Source organism: Panulirus ornatus, chromosome 14, assembly GCF_036320965.1.
Source record: "Panulirus ornatus isolate Po-2019 chromosome 14, ASM3632096v1, whole genome shotgun sequence".
NCBI classification, from domain to species: Eukaryota; Metazoa; Arthropoda; class Malacostraca; order Decapoda; family Palinuridae; genus Panulirus; species Panulirus ornatus.
In genome coordinates, this window is record NC_092237.1 from 1006193 (window position 1) to 1024873 (window position 18681).

General features: G+C 41.2%; 1 protein-coding gene across 14 annotated transcripts in view; it reads right to left on the reverse strand.

Annotated features, from left to right (window-relative positions):
* Positions 1-7314: 7314 nt before the first annotated feature.
* The window catches only part of LOC139753130 (uncharacterized), a 250412-nt gene continuing 239045 nt past the window's right edge, over positions 7315-18681 (reverse strand). For 7 of the 14 annotated variants that reach the window (XM_071669258.1, XM_071669260.1, XM_071669256.1 and 4 more), the window contains exons 9-10: positions 18163-18288; positions 7315-7652 (exon numbers count right to left, since the gene is read on the reverse strand). In XM_071669258.1, coding sequence (XP_071525359.1) covers positions 7542-7652; positions 18163-18288 — 237 coding nt within the window. In that variant the 3' untranslated portion in view covers positions 7315-7541. Of the gene's footprint in view, positions 7653-9995; positions 10371-17292; positions 17418-18108; positions 18289-18681 lie in introns of those variants that run through there. The other 7 variants (XM_071669269.1, XM_071669263.1, XM_071669267.1 and 4 more) reach the window with 5 other exon arrangements.

The following is an 18681-nucleotide window of genomic DNA, read 5'->3' on the forward strand; positions in this document are numbered from 1 at the left end:
ATTGGGAAAGACCCAAAGCCTCGAGGTGTAGGGGATTTTTTTTTTTTTTTTTTTTTTTTAATCAAAACAGCCCACCCTTGAGTTGCCAGTGGCCACACAGTAATCATGTGACACAGCAGCTTGCGAGTATTGTGTGGTCTGATTAGTGGTGTGGGTACAGAAGCAGCCAGCTCTTGGGAGCATAACCTAAAGTAATACCAATAAAACAGGGAAAATGAACCAACAAGACAGCCAAGTTTGGAAGTTAATTTGAGAGTGTCTATGTCAGACTGCTTTTGACTCAACTCTGCCAACAAGGATGCAGAGCTAAAACCACTAGAGCAGTATTTCATGCAAGGATTAATCAATCCTTTTTTTTTTTTTTTTTTCTTTGTCGCTGTCTCCTGCGTTTGTGAGGTAGCGCAAGGAAACAGACGAAAGAAATGGCCCAACCCACCCCCATACACATGTATATACATATGTCCACACACGCAAATATACATACCTACACAGCTTTCCATGGTTTACCCCAGACGCTTCACGTGCCCTGATTCAATCCACTGACAGCACGTCAACCCTGGTATACCACGTCGATCCAATTCACTCTATTCCTTGCCCTCCTTTCACCCTCCTGCATGTTCAGGCCCCGATCACACAAAATCTTTTTCACTCCATCTTTCCACCTCTAATTTGGTCTCCCACTTCTCCTCGTTCCCTCCACCTCCGACACATATATCCTCTTGGTCAATCTTTCCTCACTCATTTTCTCCATGTGCCCAAACCATTTCAAAACACCCTCTTCTGCTCTCTCAACCACGCTCTTTTTATTTCCACACATCTCTCTTACCCTTACGTTACTTACTCGATCAAACCACCTCACACCACACATTGTCCTCAAACATCTCATTTCCAGCACATCCATCCTCCTGCGCACAACTCTATCCATAGCCCACGCCTCGCAACCATACAACATTGTTGGAACCACTATTCCTTCAAACATACCCATTTTTGCTTTCCGAGATAATGTTCAAATGCAGCTTCCACACATTCTTCAAGGCTCCTAGGATTTTTGCCCCCTCCCCCAACCTATGATCCACTTCCGCTTCCATGGTTCCATCCGCTGCCAGATCCACTCCCAGATATCTAAAACACTTTACTTCCTCCAGTTTTTCTCCATTCAAACTTACCTCCCAATTGACTTGACCCTCAACCCTACTGTACCTAATAACCTTGCTCTTATTCACATTTACTCTTAACTTTCTTCTTTCACACACTTTACCAAACTCAGTCACCAGCTTCTGCAGTTTCTCACATGAATCAGCCACCAGCGCTATCATCAGCGAACAACAACTGACTCACTTCCCAAGCTCTCTCATCCCCAACAGACTTCATACTTGCCCCTCTTTCCAAAACTCTTGCATTCACCTCCCTAACTACCCCATCCATAAACAAATTACACAACCATGGAGACATCACACACCCCTGCTGCAAACCTACATTCACTGAGAACCAATCACTTTCCTCTCTTCCTACACATACACATGCCTTACATCCTCGATAAAAACTTTTCACTGCTTCTAACAACTTGCCTCCCACACCATATATTCTTAATACCTTCCACAGAGCATCTCTATCATACACCTTCTCCAGATCCATAAATGCTACATACAAATCCATTTGCTTTTCTAAGTATTTCTCACATACATTATTCAAAGCAAACACCTGATCCACACATCCTCTACCACTTCTGAAACCACACTGCTCTTCCCCAATCTGATGCTCTGTACATGCCTTCACCCTCTCAATCAATACCCTCCCATATAATTTACCAGGAATACTCAACAAACTTATACCTCTGTAATTTGAGCACTCACTCTTATCCCCTTTGCCTTTGTACAATGGCACTATGCACGCATTCCGCCAATCCTCAGGCACCTCACCATGAGTCATACATACATTAAATAACCTTACCAACCAGTCAATAATACAGTCACCCCCTTTTTTAATAAATTCCACTGCAATACCATCCAAACCTGCTGCCTTGCCGGCTTTCATCTTCCGCAAAGCTTTTACTACCTCTTCTCTGTTTACCAAATCATTTTCCCTAACCCTCTCACTTTGCACACCACCTCAACCAAAACACCCTATATCTGCCACTCTATCATCAAACACAGATGCTTGTGGCATGAGAAGAGTGGGAGGTGGGTTGATTAGAAAGGGTAGTGAGTGGTGGGATGAAGAAGTAAGATTATTAGTGAAAGAGAAGAGAGAGGCATTTGGATGATTTTTGCAGGGAAAAAATGCAATTGAGTGGGAGATGTATAAAAGAAAGAGACAGGAGGTCAAGAGAAAGGTGCAAGAGGTGAAAAAGAGGGCAAATGAGAGTTGGGGTGAGAGAGTATCATTAAATTTTAGGGAGAATAAAAAGATGTTCTGGAAGGAGGTAAATAAAGTGCGTAAGACAAGGGAGCAAATGGGAACTTCAGTGAAGGGCGCAAATGGGGAGGTGATAACAAGTAGTGGTGATGTGAGAAGGAGATGGAGTGAGTATTTTGAAGGATTGTTGAATCCTTTTTGTAAACAGAAAAGAAACGAGGTTCCGAATTCTAAACATGACACCCAGTTTCTTAGGGCAGACGTAGCTATTTCCATAATGTATGGTTTCTAAGAAAGAGTGGATGTTACAGTAATACTTAGTATGTTCATTGAGTCAGGAGGTGAAATTACAGTATCATCAAAGAAGAGATGAGAGTAGCGAGGAGTTTTTGATAGAGGTTGTTAGAAACTGGGTCTTTTGAGGCATTAAACTTTATTACATTTACCCAACCAAGATATCCTTTCCAAGTCTGAGTTTATTGAGAAAGCTGTGTCAAGACAAGATGCATGTCGAGGGAGTTAAGGAGCTGAATTGAAGGATATGGATGAATACAGTGTTGTCAGCTGATGAGTGAACTGGTTATTTGTGGAAGAAAGAAAATCATTGAAAAAAAAAGGAAAAGCATAGGGTACAGGACAGAACCTTGAGGGACGCCACTCTTGATGGAGGAGGGGGGCTGATAGATCAGTCGGAGAGGAAGCTAAATATGATGGAGCAAAGTGACGTAGGGGAGCTTAGAGGTGAGACCCTGATGCCACATCCTGTCAAAAGCTTCGAATATGTCAAATGCAGCTACACACGACTCTCAGAATCTTTCAGGGATGATGACCAGACATTAGTAAGATAGGAAAGAATATCACCAGTGGACCTCACCTTTTGGAAGCCATACTGGTGATCAGAGAGAGGACTGAGTTTTGAGGTGTCTAAAGATATGGGAGTTGAGGAGGGATTCAAAGACTTTGGAAATGGTAGATGTCAAAGCAATAGGGTGATAGAGGGGTCAGAGTGGTCATCCTTCTTAGGGATGAAATGTATCAACACATACTTCTGAGGGGAAGAAAGTGGTCATCCTTCTTAAGGATGAAATGTATCAACACATACTTCTGAGGGGAAGAAAAAGTTTTAGTTTTTAAACAAATGAAACAGACGAGCAAACAGGTACAAATTTAGAGGTACACTCAGTACATGGGAATGGATTGCCATCAGGACCATATGACTTGCGGGAGTGGATACCATTAGAACCGTGAGCCTTGCTTGTGTCTAAGGAGAGAAGCACTTTTCAGGCAGAATGAAGAGATTACAGGAAGGGACATAGGATTAGTGAAAGGAGCATCAGGGGGTGAAAGAATGTTTAAGAGTCATCCAAGGTAGTGTTAGAGGAGAAACAGGAAGCAGAGTTGCTTTGTCTTGGGAGAGACAGCTATGGTACCGTTAAAATGGAAGAGTGAAAGAAAGTTGTTAGAGACGCCCTTAGCTTCTGACTAGAAAGCCTATTAGTGGAAGACGAGGAGAGGTTATCGCACTTCCTTTGAATAAAGGAATGCTTTGCCTGATGGATAACGTCCTTGCAATGATTATAGGCAAAGATAAAAGTGGAATGGGAGTCAAGAGGAAGGCGAGTTTTTCCAAGCCCAATATGCCTGATCCCTTGCCTGAATGGCCTTAGAACTGGAACAGTTGAATCATGGATTGGAAGAGGTCATGTTGGAGGAAAAGGGGATAAATGCTTTCATACCTTAAAGAATAACCTCTGCTGGAATCTGATATGGCAGCAGGAGTGAGTCATAGAGTGGGTGAGGCGGCAGAGGTTCTTAGAGCACTGAGGAGTGTGGAAAGAGAGGTCATTAGCTGGGAGGGCAAAAAATTTTTGTTTGAAGGTGAGTTAGTCACAATGATGTATGGATGTGAGGCATGTGCTATAGAGATGAAGGGTAGATGTGTTAAAAATGAAATAGAGGACAGTATGTGGTTTGAGTTACTAACAAAAGGGTGAGAGAGGTATGGCAAGAAGAGTTTGACAGAGAGGGGTGAAGGGGGTATACTGAGATGGTTTGGACATGAGAGAAACAGTGAAGAAAGGGTGACAAAAAATATGTACGTGTTGGTTGTGTTGGGGAAAAGGAGAAGACGAGACCAAAAGGACTGCATGGGACAAAGTAGGAATGATCTGATATACAGGTGGCAATGTATTGTCAATGGATTAAACTAGGGCATATGAAGCAGCTGTGGGAAACCCTGGAGTGGATAGGGGGCTTTAATTTCATTGCATTCCATATGTCACAAAGAGAATGGATGTAAATGAATGCAGCCTGTCTTCATCTGTTCCTGGCACTATCTTGCTAATGCGAGAAATGGAAGACAAGTATGAAAGAAAAAATTATGGATCTGGAGAAAGTTCAATAGAGTTGATAGAAAATCTTGTGGATCTGGAGAAAGTGTATGATAGGGTTGAGAGAGATGCTCTGTGGAAGGTGTCACAAATATATGGTGTTGGAGGAACGCTACTAATAGCAGCAAAGAAGAGGGAAAGGCATGTAAGGAAGAAAAAAGGGAGAAGGATGAGAGGTTTCAGGTGAAGTTGGGTCTACAACAGGGGTGTTAAATTTGTTTATTGGTGGGGTGGTGAGGTAGGTAAATGCAAGGTCTTGGAAAGAGAGGAGCAAGTCTACTGTCTGTTAGAGGTAGGGAAAGCTTTGGAATAGTCATTTACTATTTGCTGATGACATGTTGCTGTTGCCAGATTTGCCTGAGAAACTGCAAAAGTTGGTGTCTGAGTTTGGGTGAGTGTATGAAAGGAGAGAGATGATAGAGAACGTGAGTAAAAGCATGGTGATTGGTCCAGCAATGGAGAGAGATACAGGTTAGTTAGGGTGCGAGTTTGAATGGAGATACTTTGGAGGAAGGGAAGTGTATCAAGATACCTGGGAGTGGACGTGACAAGTGGAAACATAGGAGCTGAAGTTAGTCATAGGATAGATGAGGGGATGAGGGTTCTGGGCAAATTTGACAAACATGTGGAAATAGAGGTCACTATCTGGAAGAGTGAATGTGTTGGAGATGAAATGTCTGAAGACAATAAGTGTTGTAAGGAGGGATGATCAAGAAATGATTGGGTAAGGGAGAGGTGTGGTAATAAGAGTAAGGATGAGAGAGCTGAAATAATTTGAACATATGGTGAGAAAGAGTGTGGATAGGTTGACAAAGAAGGCATACACGTCAGAAAAGGAGGAGACATGGAGAAGGGATAGACCAAATTAGAGGTGGAAGGTTGGAGTAAAAAAGAATTTGATTACTTGGGGCCAGAACATGTGGGAGGGTGTAATGGGTTAATGAAATAGATTGGAGCAATATGGTACATATAGAGCAACATGCTATTAATGGACTGAACCAGGGCATGTGAAGCAATCAGAAGAAACAACTGAAAGATTTGTTGCGCCCAGTTGTGGATAGGGGGCTTTGTTTTTGGTGCATTATACTTGACAGCTAGAGAGTTGATGTTACCAACTGAAGTAATTTCTTCATCTGTTCCTGGCACTAACTTGTCACTAATTTATGATTTGGAAAACATGGAAAAAACAGGGATACATCCATACTCTTACTCCAACCCATTTGTCAAACAAATGCATTACAGTTACTGGTACATTCATTTATATACTGTAGAAGTAACAGTAGTACACACAGAAATGGTATGTACTGATTTAGTGTATCCACAGTGGCCAATGCACATGGCTGCCAGATTTTGTTATAAATTATTGTACTAAAACGTTCAAATTATTATGGAACCATTGCTTTAATTCATCACAAACTTTTACACATAAAATCAGATAATTTATAAACAGGTACTTCCTATTGTCACATACATTAAGATGCTCAACCTTTTAAATTACATGTGCATGTAACTGAGGTAGCTTTGCTCACCAATGTTCGTCTGTCTGTGCATCCACATTTCATGTAAAACAACTAATAATTTTCCTCCAACAGCTGAGCTAAGTATCAAAGATTTGCTTCATTAAAAGTTTATGATAAACCCGCTAAAATGATTAAGAATCACTCAGTATCTAGTAGTTGTTCCAGTGACATGAAAACAGAAAAACTATGTCTCGATGTAAAGCAGTGTGTTAATATGATCGTGGACTTTATTTTGTCATAAGATGATAATCTTTACCTCATATATTGTGGCAAAATAAAAACCAACCTTCTGTTGTGTGCAGGGGGAATGTGTGTGCATGCTGAAGAATGAAATAAGAAAAAACAAATAATTTACCTTAATTTGTTTAACCATGGTGGAGCGAGTTTCTTGGAGCTAAATACTAAATTTGGCAAGCAGTTTAAAAAATTGTATCAAGATCAAATGTGGCATGTTGCAATTGTGTAAAAAGACTCATGTCCTAAGTTAAGGGTTAATGTGTTAAGTAATACCCAGAACAGCATGTTTATGTGAAAGAGTATGTCCAGTAATGTTCTCCAGAAATGTGATATTTTTGTAACTAATTATGGTAAAGTTGGCATTGTTTAAAGTAGGAGCTTCACTTTTAAGTATCACTTTTAAGGAATGCAACTCCTATCTTAAATGAGGACCCCCAGTAAAAAATATTTCTAATAGAACAAGGAAGAGAGATTATTTAACAGTGGAAAATGTGTCTTTGTTTCCCTTAAAGTTCCTTGATTTTTGTGGTGCACTTTTTAATAATAGTGCAGTCGCATAGCTTAACTTTTTTTTTCTCAAAGTAACATAGAAGCTACATTGCTTTACTGCAAAGTTTTGTTATGGATCTGAGCTGTGCTCAAATGTACTTCAGAAAAAGTGCCCCCATTTCATTCAGATATAAAACTGCTTTGTCCAAGAAATTACTGAACTAAAGGAAGCCAGTTGAAATACCAGCTACATTACTAGCTTTAGCATCATCAGATACATACAGAAGTATGATATGCTCTGGAAAGGAAATTCAAGAAAACTGTCACATTGTAACCCTATAATTTCTTCCATAATGTAAGAATGAACACTTCAACAATACAAATAGTACAAGTTAATATTTTTGTACTCATACTCTGTTTACATAATATTTTAAAGTATACTGTATAGGCTATCAAAATTCATGAAACAGGAATAGTGTAACACATACAGGTATACGAAAAAGTGAAAGATGGTGACTACACTGGTCTGTAAACTGTTTCTTATAAGCACTCAAGTTGATTCTGGCAGCGTAGGTGAATGGGGTGGCAGACAATGGAAATGTGTTCCATCCGTGCTAACAAAGAGAGAACGTTTCCTTCTGCAAGGTACCTTGTTAGCTCCCTGGAGAAGAAAGTATCAATTGAGAAAACACATTTCTCTGTCAGGGCATGGTAAAAGCAATAAAAAAGAATTTTATAAATCTTGAACTAAAAGGATTTTAGGATAAACGAGTTAAAATATGATAATATATATATGACATACATGCCAACAAAGGATCAGGTGTTTGCTTTGAAGAATGTATGTGAGAAATACTTAGAAAAGCAAATGGATTTGTATGTAGCATTTATGGATCTGGAGAAGGCATATGATAGAGCTGATAGAGATGCTCTGTGGAAGGTATTAAGAATATATGGTGTGGGAGGCAAGTTGTTAGAAGCAGTGAAAAGTTTTTATCGAGGATGTAAGGCATGTGTACGTGTAGGAAGAGAGGAAAGTGATTGGTTCTCAGTGAATGTAGGTTTGCGGCAGGGGTGTGTGATGTCTCCATGGTTGTTTAATTTGTTTATGGATGGGGTTGTTAGGGAGGTGAATGCAAGAGTTTTGGAAAGAGGGGCAAGTATGAAGTCTGTTGGGGATGAGAGAGCTTGGGAAGTGAGTCAGTTGTTGTTCGCTGATGATACAGCACTGGTGGCTGATTCATGTGAGAAACTGCAGAAGCTGGTGACTGAGTTTGGTAAAGTGTGTGAAAGAAGAAAGTTAAGAGTAAATGTGAATAAGAGCAAGGTAATTAGGTACAGTAGGGTTGAGGGTCAAGTGAATTGGGAGGTAAGTTTGAATGGAGAAAAACTGGAGGAAGTAAAGTGTTTTAGATATCTGGGAGTGGATCTGGCAGCGGATGGAACCATGGAAGCGGAAGTGGATCATAGGGTGGGGGAGGGGGCGAAAATCCTGGGAGCCTTGAAGAATGTGTGGAAGTCGAGACCATTATCTCGGAAAGCAAAAATGGGTATGTTTGAAGGAATAATGGTTCCAACAATGTTGTATGGTTGCGAGGCGTGGGCTATGGATAGAGTTGTGCGCAGGAGGATGGATGTGCTGGAAATGAGATGTTTGAGGACAATGTGTGGTGTGAGGTGGTTTGATCGAGTAAGTAACGTAAGGGTAAGAGAGATGTGTGGAAATAAAAAGAGCGTGGTTGAGAGAGCAGAAGAGGGTGTTTTGAAATGGTTTGGGCACATGGAGAGAATGAGTGAGGAAAGATTGACCAAGAGGATATATGTGTCGGAGGTGGCGGGAGCGAGGAGAAGTGGGAGACCAAATTGGAGGTGGAAAGATGGAGTGAAAAAGATTTTGTGTGATCGGGGCCTGAACATGCAGGAGGGTGAAAGGAGGGCAAGGAATAGAGTGAATTGGATCGATGTGGTATACCGGGGTTGACGTGCTGTCAGTGGATTGAATCAGGGCATGTGAAGCATCTGGGGTAAACCATGGAAAGCTGTGTAGGCATGTATATTTGCGTGTGTGGACATATGTATATACATGTGTATGGGGGTGGGTTGGGCCATTTCTTTCGTCTGTTTCCTTGTGCTACCTTGCAAACGTGGGACACAGCGGGGGGAAAAAAAGAAAAAAAAAACATGCCAACAAGTATAGAATAGGTGAGGCAAGCACATATTGCAAATGCCTATCTTCAGCATATTTGAAAGTGTTGTTTCAGCTATTTTTTTTCCAAAGTAGTTATATTTAACCCTTTTGCTACAGTAGTGTGTATATCTACACACACACACCAAAAAATTTTTCATTTTGTTTATAACATTTAAAAGACATTATTGTATGCGGAATCTTCCCATTCAGAACCAGGCTCAAACACAGTAGCAATACTCAAGCAAATGCTATACAAATCTGCATGTTAATTCATCAGAAAGGAATATAGCTTGTAAGGAAAGAAAAAATAATTTTAAAAGTGTCTTGACAGGAGGAAGATGAGGTGTATAACAGCTTCCATATCCTGCCCAGACATATTATTAGAGCGTAAATAAAGTGGCAAGCTTAACTAGCAAATGTGGAAGGAGCATGAAGTCACTGCAAAAGACTTGTTACTAGTTGCCAGCTGATGAAAATGTATACAAGTTCTCCACTGTCAAAAAACAACCATCAGATGGTTTATCACCTCCACTTCAGGATACTTCAAATGAACGTGAGTTACAACAAATTATCCATAATGAAAAACAGATTTGATGGGAAAGTAGAGTGTATCTTCAGTTTACTGTAACAGTGGTTCTCAAAGTCATTAGTTAAAACAATTTTTTTTTTTTTTAGACCAGGAGATGAAATTACTATACCAAAACTTTCTAAAATTAAATGGTAAGCCAGTCATTTTAAAAGGTGGCAGCTACTTATCTGCCCTCTACCTAAACTTAGGAGTTTCACAATCACGAAAAGAGATTGATACCATTGTGGTGATTTCTGTCAGAATATCATGTATTGACAAATTAACATTATTATCCAGGGATGAGATGGGCTTAGGCCCTTGCGTGCATGAGGATCTACATGCGAGCTGCTGGTATTCAGTCTACAAACACACATCCTATCCATCTTAAACACATTTGACAACACATAATTTAAACAATCTTGTACTCTACACTCCAATTTTTTCTTTTTTCAGGAAAATCGTGAAAGCACATTTCCATTTTGATTCTCCGGTGCTGCAACAGAGTAATACCACAAGGTGAAGTGGATGGATGGTTCCCAGGGCCACTTTGACCAACATCAAGCAACTGGAACCAGCTCCACTCTTCTGGACACAGCTTCTAGATCTGGCCCATTTTCTGTTCATTTCTGCAATATTAGCAGTCTCAGTTAACCTTCCTAATGTAGAACACTTTATCTGTCCACTTCCTTCCCTGATCATCATCATCTCTCTGAGACTTTAACGCCTAAGACTGCATCATCAGATCTCTGACTTTGATCAAAGCCATCATTTTCTGCTCTAAGGGTGGCATTTGCACCTCCTGCACCACAAAGACTCCCACTGTCTGCCTCAAGGATTTTAAATTTCCTATGATATTATCCAGCTTAGATAGTTGTTGGTAGGTAGCCAATGACCAAGGACATATCTTACCAGTGCTACCCACTTGGGTATCAAAAGGGTTAGTGACAGCTGCATAGTGAGCCAGTACTTAAGTGGTTGTCAAGTTGCACTCCTCTCACCCAGGTACCTGTCTTATCTTTCTGCCTCACCCACATGTGAATGACTGGCATCCTGTCCACAAACATACAATCTCTCCTTAACACAACACTTAACTCACACAGCTCATTCTGGATATTCCTGTAGTGAGCGTTATTTAGGTTGGAGCATTATGTAGAAATACGAGTTAGGATTGTTAAGCTGGACCATTAAGTAGAAGTTGCCAGTAGGAACACTGGGTAGGAGCCTCTGCAAACACTGCGCTAGGCATGCCCTCTATCAGTGGCCTGTTAAGGGTGAGACACTAAAAGCTGAGAAGTGGCACTGGAGTTCACTAATTATGGAGACTCCATTGCAGTGGCCACCCTCTTGAGGGAGTTCCAGATGGGAACAGGCATCAAAGATACATATGGATAGAAATTTCTCTTCCCTCTATAACTTTAATTTTTTGTTTCCTCCCCTCCAGTTCCTCCAATTAGTAGGTAGTAGTTGGTAGGTAGTTGCTGTCCAGGGAGATATCTGTCTATATCTTTGATGCCTGTTCCCTTCAGGAACTCCCACAAGGGGGTGGCCACGGCAATAGTGTCTCCATAACCAGTGAACTCCAGTGCTGCTTCTTAGCCTTTAGTGCCTCACCCTTAACAGGCTTTATTACTGGTACTACCCGTCTGGGTATTTGAAGGGTAAGCGATGGCTGCATAATGAGCCAGTACTTCAGTGGTTGTCAAGTTGCACTCCTCTGACCCAAGGTAGCTGCCTTTTCTTTCTGCCTAGCCTACAAATGGACTGGTGGCATTCTATCCACAAACATACAATCTTTCCTCATCACACATCACATGTGACAACACTTAACTTACACATCTTACTCTAACTAGATTTTCCTCCAGTGGGTGCTATGCACTAACCCTGTCTTTTGGCAAAATGGAAAGAGAAGATAGAAGTAGTAGGTTGGAACATTAGAAAGGAGCATTAGGTAGAAATAGTATGTAGGAATATTAGACTGGAGCATTAGGTAAAAATAATAGGTTGGAACATTAGGTATAGTAGTCAGTAGGAACATTAAGTAGGAGCCTCTAGAGACAGTGTGCTAGAGTTGACCTCTGCCAGTGGCCTGTTAAGAGCAAGGCACTAAGGGCTTAAAAGCAGCAGTGGAATTCACCAATTGAGATTCTTTTGCTGTGGCCAACCCCTTGAGGGAGTTCCTGAAGGGAACAGGCATCAGATATACATTTAGATAGTTCCTCAAATTATATACAACCCTTCTACTATCTGATTTTCTGCCATGTGCTGAAATACTCTCTTGTAAGAAATTTTAATGTAATCCACAAGTATTGGTTAGGATCTACCTGGGGTGTTTCCGACCATCAAAACCACTATTCTCCACACTACCCTGGTATTTTTTACTGCTGGACCCTCTCTGTGAATACACTAATTCTCCCCCCTTAGAGTCCTCCAACCACAACCTTATTTCCATCTCCTCTCATTTGGAATATGTAATCCCATCCCACTCGAAATGCCAACCTTACTGAATGCCCCATGCCCCCCAGCTGTACCCTCAACTGGCACATTACTCATACTCACATTTAAATCAGCCATCACTAATACCCTTGCATCAAAACTGCTGACATGTACAGGTAGTGATGAGGTGAAGAGATGAAGCAAGTCTTTTGGTGGCTGTTGAATGTTTTTGATGATATGGTGGCAAAGGTAAGGTGTTTTGGTCGGGAGGTATGCAGAGCAAGAGTCATGGCAAATGGTTTGGTGAAGACAGCATATCTGGTGAAAGCCTTGCTTAAGATAAAATGTAGCAAGGTAGCTGGAGTGGATGGTACAGCGGTTGAATTTCTTAAGAATGGAGGTGATTGTGTTGACCATTGGTTAGCTGGAATTTTCCCTGAATATATGGATCATGGGGAGGTGTGTGAGGATTGGCAGAATGCATGTACAGTGCCACTATATAAAGGCAAGGGATACAAAGGTGAGAGTTCAAATTAAAGAGGTATAAGTTTGCTGAGTGTACTTTGTAAGTTATGTGGAAGAGAGGTGACTGGGAGGATGGTAAAATGCACAGAGCATCAATCTGGTAAGGAAAATTGTGGTTTCAGGAGCGTTAGTCGATGTGTGGTTCAGGTGTTTGATTTGAAGAATGTGCGAGAAATACTTATAAGCCCAGAAGGATTTGTGTAAGCCATTTATGGTGAAGAGAGCACATGATAGGTTTGGTAGAGATTCTTTGTGGAAGATGTTACTATATATGTTGTAGGAGGAAACCTATTTGAAGCAGAAAAGTTGTTACTTATGAAATGGCCCTGGTGGCAGATTCAGGTGAGAAACTACAGAAGTTGGTGTCTGAGTTTGGGAGAATGATTAAAAGCAGAAAGTTGAGAGTAAATGTGAGTAAAAGCAAGGCCATTAGGTTTAGGAGAACAGAGACAGGTTACTTTGGGAGCATGTTTAAACAGAGAAAACCTGGGAGCGAATTGTTGTAGATACATGGAAGTGAAAGTGAATCATAGGGAGGGTGTGGGGGTGAAGGTTTTGGGAGCAATGAGGAATGTATAGAGAGGTAAATACATGGAAGGTTAAAATGGTAATGTTCAAAGGTATACTGGTAACCAATGATAACGTACAGATGCAAGGCATGGACTATAGATGAGAATATACAGAGGAGGGTGAATGTGATGGAAATGAAACGTTTGAGGACTACATGTGGTGTGAAGAGGGTTGATCAAGTGTGTAATCATATTGTAAGAGAGAGCTGAGGTGATAAGAGGAATATGATCATGAGAGCTGAAGAGGGTGTGCTGAAATGGTTGGGACATATGGTGAAAATGAGTGAGGAAAGGTGGACAAAGAGGATATGTGTGTTTGAAATGGACTGAATCAGGGCATATGAAGCAGAAACCACAAAGGTCTGTGGGATCTGGTTGTAGATACGAGGCTGTGATCTTGATGCATTGTTCATGACAGCTAGGGAATTGAGAGCAAATAAGGCTCTTCTTTGTTCCTGGAGCTGTCTTGCTGACAAGAAATGGCGTACAAGTGAAGAAGAATGTGTGGAAGGAAAGAATGTTATTGCAGAGCAAAAATGGGCATGTTTGAAGGAATAGTAGTTCCAATAATATTATATGGTTGTGAGGCATGGGCTACAGATAGGGTTGTAGGGAGGAGGGTGGATGTGTTGGAAATGAAATGTTTGAGGACAATATGTGGTGCGAGATGGTTTGATTAAGTAATGAAAGGGTAAGAGAGATGTGTGGAAATAAAGAGTGTGGTTGAGAAAGCAGAAGAGGGCATGTTGAAATGGTTTAGAGATGTGTGGAAATAAAGAGTGTGGTTGAGAAAGCGGAAGAGGGCATGTTGAAATGGTTTAGAGAGAATGAGTGAGGAAAGAAGGACCAAGAGCATATATGTGTCAGAGGTGGTAGGAATAAAGAGAAGTGGAAGACCAAATTGGAGGTGGAAGGATGGAGTGAAAAAGATTTTGAGTGATTGGGGCCTGAAAATACAGGAGAGTAAAAGGTGTGCAAGGAATAGAGTGAATGGAATGATGTTGTATACCAGGGTCGATGTGCAGTCAATGGATTTAACCAGGGCAAGTGAAGCGTCTGGGGTAAACCTTGGAAAGTTTTGTGGGGCCTGGATGTGGAAAAGGAGCTGTGGTTTCAGTGTATTCCACATGACGGCTAGACTGAGTGTGAAAGAATGTGGCCTATTTTGTCCATTTTCAGGGTGCTACCTCAGTGAAGCAGGGGGTAGCGATGCTGTTTCCTATGAGGCGGGGTAGTGCTGAGAATGGATGAAGGCAAGAATGAATATGTAAATGTCTATATATATATTTTTTTTTTTTTTTTTTTCATACTTTGTCGCTGTCTCCCGCGTTTGCGAGGTAGCGCAAGGAAACAGACGAAAGAAATGGCCCAACCCCCCTCCCCATACACATGTACATACGTCCACACACGCAAATATACATACCTACACAGCCTTCCATGGTTTACCCCAGACGCTTCACATGCCTTGATTCAATCCACTGACAGCACGTCAACCCCTGCATACCACATCGCTCCAATTCACTCTATTCCTTGCCCTCCTTTCACCCTCCTGCATGTTCAGGCCCCGATCACACAAAATCTTTTTCACTCCATCTTTCCACCTCCAATTTGGTCTCCCTCTTCTCCTCGTTCCCTCCACCTCCGACACATATATCCTCTTGGTCAATCTTTCCTCACTCATTCTCTCCATGTGCCCAAACCATTTCAAAACACCCTCTTCTGCTCTCTCAACCATGCTCTTTTTATTTCCACACATCTCTCTTACCCTTACGTTACTTACTCGATCAAACCACCTCACACCACACATTGTCCTCAAACATCTCATTTCCAGCACATCCATCCTCCTGCGCACATCTCTATCCATAGCCCACGCCTCGCAACCATACAACATTGTTGGAACCACTATTCCTTCAAACATACCCATTTTTGCTTTCCGAGATAATGTTCTCGACTTCCACACATTTTTCAAGGCTCCCAAAATTTTCGCCCCCTCCCCCACCCTATGATCCACTTCTGCTTCCATGGTTCCATCCGCTGCCAGATCCACTCCCAGATATCTAAAACACTTCACTTCCTCCAGTTTTTCTCCATTCAAACTCACCTCCCAATTGACTTGACCCTCACCCCTACTGTATATATATTTTCTTTCAAACTATTCGCCATTTCCCGCATTAGCGAGGTAGCGTTAAGAACAGAGGACTGGGCCTTTGAGGGACTACCCTCACCTGGCCCAATTCTCTGTTCCTTCTTTTGGAAAATCAAAAAAAAAAAAAAAAAAAAAAAAAAAAACGAGAGGGGAGGATTTCCAGCCCCCCGCTCCCTCCCCTTTTAGTCGCCTTCTACGACACGCAGGGAATACGTGGGAAGTATTCTTTCTCCCCTATCCCCTATATATATATATATATATATATATATATATATATCCCTGGGGATAGGATAGAAAGGATACTTTCTACGCACTCCTCATGTATCATAGAAGGCAACTAAAGGGGACGGGAGGGGGACTGGAAACCCTCCCCTCCTTGTATTTTAACTTTCTAAAAGGGGAAACAGAAGAAGGAGTCAAGTGGGGAGTGCTCATCCTCCTCGAAGGCTCAGATTGGGGTGTCTAAATGTGTGTGGATGTAACCAAGATGAGAAAAAAGGAGAGTTAGGTAGTATGTTTGAGGAAAGGAACCTGGATGTTTTGGCTCTGAGTGAAACGAAGCTCAAGGGTAAAGGGGAAGAGTGGTTTGGGAATGTCTTGGGAGTAATGTCAGGGGTTAGTGAGAGGACAAGAGCAAGGGAAGGAGTAGCACTACTCCTGAAACAGGAGTGGTGGGAGTATGTGATAGAGTGTAAGAAAATAAACTCTAGATTGATATGGGTAAAACTGAAAGTGGATGGAGAGAGATGGGTGATTATTGGTGCATATGCACCTGGGCATGAGAAGAAAGATCATGAGAGGCAAATGTTTCAGGAGCAGCTGAGTGAGTGTGTTAGTAGCTTTGATGCACGACAGCGGATTATCGTGATGGGTGATTTGAATGCAAAGGTTGGTAATGTGGCAGTTGAGGGAATAATTGGTATACATGGGGTGTTCAGTGTTGTAAATGGAAATGAAGACCATGTCGATTTATGTGCTGAAAAAGGACTGGTGATTGGGAATACCTGGTTTAAAAAGAGAGCTATACATAAGTATACATATGTAAGTTGGAATGGTTTGGTCACATGGAGATAATGAGTGAGGAAAGATTGACTATGAGGATATATGTGTTGGAGGTGGAGGGAATGAGAAGTAGTGGGAAACCAAAATGGAGGTGGAAGGATGCAGTGGAAAAGATTTTGAGCAATTGGGGCCTGAACATGCAGGAGGGTGAAAGGCGTGCAAGAAATAGAGTGAATTGGAATGATGTGGTACACCAGGGTTGACTTGCTGTCAATGGATTGAACCAGGGCATGTGAAGTGTCTGGGTTAAACCATGGAAAGTTTTGTGGGGCCTGTGATTTTGGTGCATTATACATGACAACTAGAGACTGAATGTGTGGCCCAACTTACCCACATACACGTACATACATACACGTCCACACACGCACATACCCATACATTTCAACATATACATATATATACATACACAGACATATACTTGTATACACATGTATATAATTCATACTTGCTGCCTTTATTCATTCCCGTCGCCACCCCGCCACACATGAAATGAAAACCCCCTCCCCCCGCATACGTGCAAGGTAGCACTAGGAAAAGAAAACAAAGGCCACATTCGTTCACACTCATTCTCTAGTATTTATGTATAATGCACCCAAACCACAGCTCCCTTTCCACATCCAGGCCCCAATAAACTTTTCATGGTTTACACCAGATGCTTCACATGCCCTGGTTTAATCCACTGACAGCACGTCGACCTCGGTATACCACTTCGTTCCAATTCACTATATTCTTTGCATGCCTTTCACCCTCCTGCATGTTCAGGCCCTGATCGCTCATATATATATGCATGTATTTATGTTCATACACACACACCTTTATTGAGAGACTGGTAAGATATAAAAAAAAGTCCAATCTCATTGAGGAACTACTCAATCTCAAGGAATCTATTTCCTTGCACCTGCTTGGATCGCAGCCTTGAAGCTGTAGGAGACCCATACCTATGGATTGTAGAAGTAGTCAGTTAAAAATATTCATTCTCTGGCAAGGTCAAATCTACATTTAAGTTTGACATGATAGTTTTGTTGCAACTCACTATTAGTACTTCTCATGATAAAGCAGTCTTACAAATAATCTTAACTACTATTTCCATTTCCACCTGAAGTATGTCAATAACTATTTGTAGTTACCTAAATAACATTTCAATTTTCTGGGGTGCATCTTCCAATCATAATTAAGATGAACACCTAGCTACCTCACAAATGCGGGAGACAGAAAAAAAAAAAAAAAAAAAAACTTCCTTTTGTGATATCCATAAAGAAATGACTCTGGCAAATGCTTCATGCACAAGAACCAGATTTACTGTGAAGAATATGTGAACAAAGATGCAGTGACTAACTGTTTAAAAAATTATTCCTACCCAAATGGAAGAAGACAGGGCTGGAAGTGAGGGGATGAATATAACGATGTGCATTTAGAAATATTCTTAAACTTATTAAAAGTAAAACGCAACTTCACGTGAATCTTCACACAATCGGAATAGAATTGCTTTTCAAGATAAATTTTGGATTATTTTCTGAACTTGCATTTAACCATCACATCTTGTACAATACTCTAATTAGGAATTTTATCCAATTTCAATGAGATTTCCTGCCTATTACACCTATGACTTAGTGCGTGATCTACTCTCACCTCCAATTACCCTGAATGTTTCTTCAGTGCCTCACTTGTCGGTTTCTCTGTTACCTGCTGCATGGGACTGGAGATGTCATGCCTTTTTGTAGCATTGTATAAAGTAGCCACAGGTATGTTGAAAGCTCTGGCAGCTGGCTTTATCCCAAGGTGCCCATCTCGTATTAAGTTTAAAGCAGTCTGAAAAGAAATTCATTTCATTTATGCAGTGAATTTATGGATGGTCAAAATTCAATGACAAAAGGAATCATACTTATTCAACATATTAATGCATGTAGAACATGACACCCCGAATTTGCCTTATGAAAATCAAAACTTTTCAAGGAATAATTAAAGAAGTATCATTTAGTTCCACACAGCCTACATCAGAGTGAAAGGATAGAACTTGCAAAGACTTCCAGAGTGACTGAACAAAGTGTTCTAAACTGTTACAGATATAGGGGGAGGAAGACTGGAAGAGGTAGCACAATTTAAGTACTTGGGAGCTATCTTAGGTAAGTTTGGTGATATGGCAGGAGAGAGCCATACAAGGTAGAAGAGTCACTGGGTCCTGCAAAAGAATATTGAAGGGTA